This window comes from Tenrec ecaudatus, chromosome 4 (genome assembly GCF_050624435.1).
Source record: "Tenrec ecaudatus isolate mTenEca1 chromosome 4, mTenEca1.hap1, whole genome shotgun sequence".
NCBI lineage: Eukaryota > Metazoa > Chordata > Mammalia > Afrosoricida > Tenrecidae > Tenrec > Tenrec ecaudatus.
The window spans coordinates 64,205,845-64,214,146 of NC_134533.1; the positions used below are offsets into that span (position 1 = coordinate 64,205,845).

The 8,302-nt window shown below is 37.1% G+C and overlaps 1 protein-coding gene across 1 annotated transcript; it reads left to right on the forward strand.

The window, feature by feature from the left end:
- Positions 1-693: 693 nt before the first annotated feature.
- Positions 694-1,617, forward strand: LOC142446730 (olfactory receptor 2D3-like). Its single transcript, XM_075548474.1, has one exon. It carries the CDS (start codon positions 694-696, stop codon positions 1,615-1,617), a length of 924 nt encoding a protein of 307 aa, XP_075404589.1.
- The last annotated feature ends 6,685 nt before the right edge of the window (positions 1,618-8,302 follow it).

Below are 8,302 nucleotides of genomic sequence, written 5' to 3' on the forward strand. Positions count from 1 at the left end.
TGACTGGAACAGCTTCTCCTCAGTGAGGTGTGTGGTGTTGGCTGGGACCGATGATATTGTAGGCCAGTAGGTCCAGCACACATGGCATTCCCTTCCCCTGGTGTCGAGGATGAATCTGGGAATATCACTACTGAATTCAACAACAGCAAGGCATCCAATTTTACTGATACATGATATAAATGATTGAAACTATGGACAAGAACTAGGTACTTTATTTTAAATTTGATTTCATGCTCAGGACATACTTTTAGAATTATTAAAAAATATATTCAAGAAAATCAACCTTCATAAAAATGCTATCAATATGAATAACAATCTAACAGATTTATAGCAACATCAATCCATCTGCTTTTCAAACCTACAAAATAGCATGGGCATACTCTAAACAGCTTTGGGGTCTTCTCAGGACGGTAAGTCATTGATACTCCAATTGAGATTTAATCATGAAGCTACTTAAGGATGATTCCAAGCTGATTCTCTTAAAAATGCAAAGTCAGGGAAAAGCAGAAGTGGTTTTCAATTGTTAGAACAAGTGCATACTCAGTCTTCTGATATGTGGAACCTGTAGGATGTAGAAATCATTGAAGAAAACTTGAAAAATAATTTACAAAATACTGTATGTTAATCATATTTTTCAGAACTGATCATGTTGTTTGTTTGTTATTTTTATTTTGTCAGCAGGCATAAACATTCATGGAAGAAGAGAACCACACCTCTGTGACTGAGTTTGTCTTCCTGGGCCTCTCCCAGGACCCACAGACACAAGTCCTGCTCTTCTTCCTGTTTCTGATCATCTACCTGCTGACTGTGCTGGGAAACCTGCTGATCATTGTGCTTATTCACATAGACTCAAGACTCCACACACCCATGTACTTTTTCCTTAGAAACCTGTCCTTTGCTGATCTCTGCTTTTCGACTACCGTAGTTCCCCAGGTGCTAGTCCACTTCTTGGCAAAGAGGAAAACCATTTCCTTTGTTGGATGCTCATTTCAGATAGTTGTTTTGCTTCTGGTTGGGTGTACAGAGTGTGCTCTGCTGGCAGTGATGTCCTATGACCGCTATGTGGCTGTCTGCAAGCCCCTGCATTACTCCACCGTCATGACACATTGGGTCTGTGTCCAGCTGGCCATTGGGTCCTGGGCCAGTGGGGCATTGGTGTCCCTGGTGGACAGCACATTCACATTGCATCTTCCTTACAAAGGAAACAATATCATTAACCATTTCTTTTGTGAACCTCCTGCCCTCCTGAAGCTGGCTTCAGCAGACACCTACAACACAGAAATGGCCATCTTTGCCATGGGAGTGGTGATCCTGCTAGCTCCTGTGTCCCTCATCCTTGTCTCCTACTGGAATATCATCTCCACTGTGATCCAGATGCAGTCTGGCGAGGGAAGGCTCAAGGTTTTCTCAACCTGTGGCTCCCATCTCATTGTGGTGGTGCTCTTCTATGGCTCAGCAATCTTTGCCTACATGAGGCCAAACTCCAAAAAAATGAGTGAAAGGGATAAAGTGATCTCTGTGTTCTACTCAGTCATAACATCTATGCTGAACCCCATCATTTACAGCCTGAGGAACAAGGATGTCAAAGGAGCTCTCAGGAGGATAATGGCAAGATAACCTTTGTGAGAAATTGTCATTTTCCAGGAAGCACTTTGTCTCATTCCTTCATATTTTCTCATATTTTCCCATCTTTATTTTCACATACATTTACTAAATTGCCTACTTAAACCGTATACTGTCTTTCACAGAGGGAAAAAAAAGGAAAAACAGATGAGCATAAAAATGATTTTCTACTTCCCAAACCAGCACATGCTAATACGTTAATTGAAACATGTCAGCATACTTTTATCACTCTTCTTTGAGAGACTGGAAAAAGAAAGAATGAGACCAAAAAAACCAGACACAAAGCAAAGCAAAACAGAAAATAAACTATCACAAATATTTGTATCGATTCACTGTTTGTTGAACACTTACTATTTATATGTATCATAGGCAGATTTTTTCAGAACTGAACACATGAATATAGACAAAGAAATACCTTCCAAGGTATTATGTATCTAAGATGACTTTAAACCTAAATGAAACCATTTCTGAAATTTGAATGTGAACACATTTAAGGAATAATAAATGACAACATTTTAGAATTAGGAAAGCTGAAAGACAGGATTGAGAATGCTTTGAATTCAATATTTCCCCAGTAAATGAATTCTGAAAATGCTGACGATAAGGGAATGTATGAACCAGTGATGGCAAGTAAGAGTGAAGGTAAATGGAGGCTGTTGTATACGTTGGTGAGGCATTTAGACTTTCTGAGTTGACACTCTTCTCTCTAACAGGACCTGAAAAGTTCCAGGCATGCTTGTTAAGACTCTCTTTCTCAGGGTGCTATGAGACCATGAGTCTTTGGAGTCCTCATTGGTAACAATGAAGTCAGCAGACTCTTAGGCACAGTAAAAAAAATGTGCACTGCTTTCCCGGCAGGGGGATACTGGGGCAGTCAGAAAGCTTTGTTAATTATTTTCTTAGATTGGAAATTCTATGACAGTGTAGAACGTATCTATTGCTCAGTAAGTGCCACCTCACATTACTGACTACAGGTATTTAAGAGAGTGATGTACAGTATAAATAGATTTAGAGAAGTCATCTACAAATAAATGTCAATGAACATTTGATACCCTCAAGGATATGTGCCATTGTTTTAAACTAGAAAATCAAATGTATAATTTGTCTAGGACTTCAGCAAGCGTGGACAGAAGCAAAAAGCAAAATTAAATTTACTATTGTTTAGAGTTCGTGTTACAGAACACAGCATTATTTATAGCAGCCTAATTACAGCATCAAAAGGAACAATATTATTCATAACAATGTTCTGATCTCGAGAACCTGAGAGTACATTCTAAAATCAATCACTAGAGGACTTTCCAAGACCAGAGGGGGAAGGAGGCAGTTCATTCAGCAAATAACAAAAATAGAGTTACTTTTGCTAGTCTGCCTCCATTTGGTTTCTCCATTTTATTAAGGTTTACCCTAAACAAGTTGCCAGCTGTGTTACAGCATCCAAAAGGTCCTTAAAATCCAGATACATGGATGGGCCTTTATGGTTTACTGCTATTATGAGTTTAGGTTATTTCTCTCAAACGCCTGATGTGTGGAAAATGAACATGTTTAAACAGTCACGTCCAGTCATCCTGAACAGGCAGTAGCTTCTATAGTAGTGGATAGTATGAGGCAATGTCCTGGGACTCTACTTCCCATGAAGAGACAGTTTTCTACTATCTTCTTCCATTAACAATTGTGGAGAAGTCACAAATGAATTCACAGGTTCACTTCAGATATTCGGGCAGTCTAAATATTATGAAAGTAAAGAGCCAACATATTTATATAGCCAAGCAAAATGGGCACAAATCAATAACATTTTGCACAAATAGTTCCTCCTCTAGCAGTAAAAAAAGTAATGACTATAAAGGGTCACTTCCTCGTCTCCAATTATTTCTGATATTTTGCAGGGAATAATTTATCTGTTCTCAGGAAATGGAAATCAAAGTGATGCCTCTCATTTTCCTTTTCTCTCCTCTGGTTGTACATGTGCTATCTAGAATGACCTTTTTCTGGAATCTACAAGTAATGATTGTTATTATTATTAATAGTAATTATGGTTGGCACCTTAAAAGATGATTTTGCTAATGCCTTGGAGACCAATAACAATATTTTCAAAATGCAGAGAAAAGATTGGAGGAAAAACTTTCCAAAATTTGAAAAGTAGTTGGCCTTGGTGGGTACTAAGGTTATGGTGTGTTTTTGTTTTGTTTTGTTTTGTTTAATCCTTTTCTAATATGTTTTAAACTGAAAGGTTTTTTCTTTAAAAGCCTTTACAATATCAATAGAATTATATTTCTAAGTGGGTTAATCTTAACATTATTTAATTAAGGATTTTCTAAACTTAGTCACTTCAATGCTTTTACTTTTAGTAACTGGAACTGTAGTAAGCCTCCTGCTAGATGTAAATATAAATTGGATAAAGTATCTGGAACAAGTATTTCCAGACAGTTGCTAGTAGAGGCTGGAAAGCTATGATTACAAAAAAAGAAAAGGAAAAAGAGGAGGAGGAGGAGGATAAAGAGGAAGAGAATTGGGAATAGGAAGACAGGAGGACCAAACAGATGAGTCAGCTCCAAAATTACACTAGTTGGACCTTGAGCAGAACACAGCGGCCTTGCTAAGTTAGGGAAGCTTTAAATTATTGACACACCCAAAGAATATTAAAATTGTGGAAGAGACCAATCGAAATAGGTACTGTCCGGAGGAGGAATTTCAGGAATTCACTATCTCAGGCAACTAGTCAACCAGGTACACCCACGGTAAACCTGCCAAAGTCAACAAGAACTGAGAACATATGGAAGGTTGAGCGACTTCGGCATTCCAATGAGCCAGAGCAGAGCCTCTGTCCCTTATTTGATAACCCAGAGGACAATCTTAAGAGTAAGATGGTGATGAATTAAAGATGCATGTCTTTAGCCACTAAACTATAAAACAGAAAATGGAATCATTTCCAAAATACTGACTACTTCAAAAGGATAGAAAAAAGATGAAAGGAACAAAATAATCGATGAGAAAAAGCGGGAAAAGTGACAAGGTGGTAAAAATAACAGCCAGCATCACCATACATGTCTAGATATCTAGATGTGAGTGTATATGTGTATATAAAAGGTGTATGCATATATGTACATAATTGTATGTGTGTATATGTTCACCAATATAAGTAAGTACATATGTGGCACAGTAACAGATACTTTTTAACAAATCCAGACTTCATGGACCAGTACACTGGAGCAACCCCAAGATACTACCCTGAGGTATACTTTAAAATTGGAGGTGAAATTAGCCCATAAGACCTCCTTTAGGCCAGATAACTGAAAAAAATACATGTCCTATATAAGTAAATTTTGAAACATCTATATAAACTTAAATGCTCAATAATTAGCTAATGAGATAAAACAGTACAGGGCGAGAAAACAATTATCAATGGAAATGGAAGTAGAACAGAAATCAGTGTTCACATATAGTGAGGAATGCATACTATAGCCATTAATAATTTGTGTACTAATTGTTGATTGGGAACCTAAAGTGCTGTGTAAACCTCCACTAAGAACACAATGCAGTTTTATTTTCTTTTAAGTAAATGGACGAAACAGCCTATTTAAAAGACAAAGGTGATCAGACTGCATAAAGACCTACTAACTTGCAATCTATAAGCATTTTGTGAATATATAGGCACAATTATGTAAAAGAACAGAGAAAAATATATCATGAAAACTATAGCCATAATAATGCTGGAATGGCTATTCCAATATCTGAAAATTTAGGAAATAATGAGTATTACCAAAAATAAAAAGCAATGTATCATAATGATGAAAGTGTCATTCATGATAAAGATAAAACAATACTTAATGCATATGCACTTAAAATTTCAAAGTATACCAAGGAAAGCTGATAGAGTAAAGAGAGCAATCCACAGATACTGCTGAATATTTCAAGACTCCTCTCCTGAAAGAACAAGCAAAAATAAAATCACTATGTATGTACAAGGCTTGAGTAACAACAACAAAGGATTTGACTTAATTAACATGGTGACCCTGTGCACTAGTTTTGGGTTGCTAACCACAAGGTGGATGGTTTAAATCCACCTGCTCCAAGAAAGAGAGATAAGGCTGTCTGCCTAACATGCTGCTTGATAAAACATAGATTATAAAGACTTGCAATCTCAGAAACCACACATAGGGTTGTTAGGAATCATAACTGAGTCCAGAGTACTGGATTTTGGTGAGAAGCAATCTTGGGGATCTATGTGTAACCTCCTCTCTGGGAGATAGGCAATGAGAAGGTGGGTGAGGGGAGACGCCAGGAAGTGTAAGATAAGATAAAATAATTATTTATAAACTATTAAGGGTTTAGGGGGAAGGGTGGAGTTGGGAGGGAAGAGGAGGGAAGAAAAGGAAAAGGGGCTGATTCCAGGAACCCAACAGGAAGGCAAATTTTGAGAATGACGAGGGCAATGAATGTATAAGGGTGCTTTACTCAACTGATGTATGTATGGATTGTGATAAGAGTTGTATGAGCCCCAATAAAAAGATTTATTAAATTAAAACAAAAAGAGTACTGGGTTTCTTTTTTATCTAACTAAAAAGGACAAAATGTATAATCTTTTCAAATACAAAATAAGCATTAAACACAGATAAATTATATGCCAGGTGATAAAATAAATCTTAATACCTTACCTTAAGAGTGAAAACATATAGGATATATTTTCCAACAACAACTTTAATTTTAAATCAATCACCAAAAGACATCTGGAAAATTCTCAATTATTTGGAAATGAAACAAGATATTTTTTTAAAGTCTATGGGTCAAAGAAAAAATCAAGTAGAATTATAAAATATTTTTAATTGAATGATACTGAAAATGTTAGGATATCAACAAATTAAAATAATTCTGAATGACCAAAGAAAACCTAAAAATAGGGAGTGAGGGAAAATGAGCAGCTGATATTAAGGGCTCAAGTAGAAGGCAAATGTTTTGAGAATGATGATGGCAACAAATGTACATATGCGCTTGACACAATGTATGGATGTATGGATTGTGATAATAAGTGTACGAGTCCCCAATAAAATGATTTTAGAAAAGATGGATTGCTACAATGGCTGCAACAATGGCTCAACCATAGCAACAAGTGTGAGGACGATCGATGCAGGAAGGAGTGGCGATTCATCCTGCTGTCTACAGGGTTGCTGCTTCCAGGGATGCTTTGAGTCAGAATCGACTAGAGGACATCTAAAAACAGAAACAGCAATTCTCCTAAATTGAGATCCTGTCACACATTATGTTCTGTATCTTCTATGTGTGTATGTGTGCACACAAAATTGCATTCCTTTGTACTTTGATGCAGTTGAGCAATTTTACACGTGTTTCATTTTTCTTCTGAATAAACTATTTGAACACACACACAGGACAACACACACACACACACACACACACGCACACACACACACACACACACACGAAAACCTAAAAATAAAACAAACTTGAATATATTGACCTGATCTAGCATATCGAAGGGCTGGGGAGCAAAAGTAAATTTTAAAAACTGAAGAAGCATGAAACCATGAACACAGATACAAACGCTAAATAAAATAAAAATAAAGACATGGTATCTGTATTACAAAAGAATGAAGTATCGCAGTTAAATGAATTATTGCATTAATGTTTTCATGGCCTGATATCAGTAATTGTTTCATACAATTATTCATATCAGCTGATCAAAATGGGGGTTAAGAAGGTCAGCTGAATAAATGCCCCAAGGCATCTTAAAAAGTCAACTTTTGATATGACAAAATAACGAGGTATAAATTACCAAGGGCATATGAGGGAGGGGGGAAAAGGGAGTGGGGGGAAAGGGAGGGGGGGGGGAAAGAGGACCTGATGCAAGGGGCTTAAGTGAAGAGCAAATGCCTTGAGAATGATTGGGACAGGGAATGTATGGGTGTGCTTTATACAATTGATGTATGTATATGTATGGATTGTGGTAAGAGTTGTTGGAGTCCCTAATAAAATGTAAAAGAAGAAAAGAGAAAAAAATGATTAGGGCAAAGACTGTACAGATGTGCTTTATACAATTGATGTATGTATATGTATGAACTGTGAAAAGAATTGTATCAGACCCAATAAATTGTTAAAAAATAAAAATAAAAAATAAATAAATAAATAAAAAACTAATCACACACACAAAAAAGTCAACTTTTATTCCTGATAAATACCTTTGCAAAATAGAAATGGCAACATACTTAGGAGGTCCATGCTCTGGTCAGGTGTCGTGGAGCGAGTTCTGAACCTGGGTACCACAGGACGCAAAGCTGCCAGGGCCTGTGCTCTTCTCACAATGGTTGATGGGTCTCACCTGCATCATGGTGTCAATCCATTTGATAAATCCATTGTCTTTTTCTCTTAACTGTTACTTTACTGAGCATGATATTCTGCAGGACTGGTCCCTGATGATAATATGTTTTATTTGGAGCCCAAAATTAGCATAATGTTTAATGTGGCAATATTACAAAGTCTGAGTTAGTTAATGGTATCTGGGATTGTGGGGGAATTCAAGCCTCCAGCCTCCCAGTTAGCAGATGCGTGCATTGACCACAGGCATAGGGACTCAGAGATAGTGAGAGTTTGGTTCCTGACCACCTCAGTACAGGGAGTTAAACTCGTCTGCCCCTCTCCATCACAGTGCATATGAGAGCAATGTTCTTGC

What these genes read in the sequence shown, in the direction of transcription:
- LOC142446730 (XM_075548474.1), top strand. Translation starts at nt 694, where the DNA reads ATGGAAGAAGAGAACCACACCTCTGTGACTGAGTTTGTCTTCCTGGGC.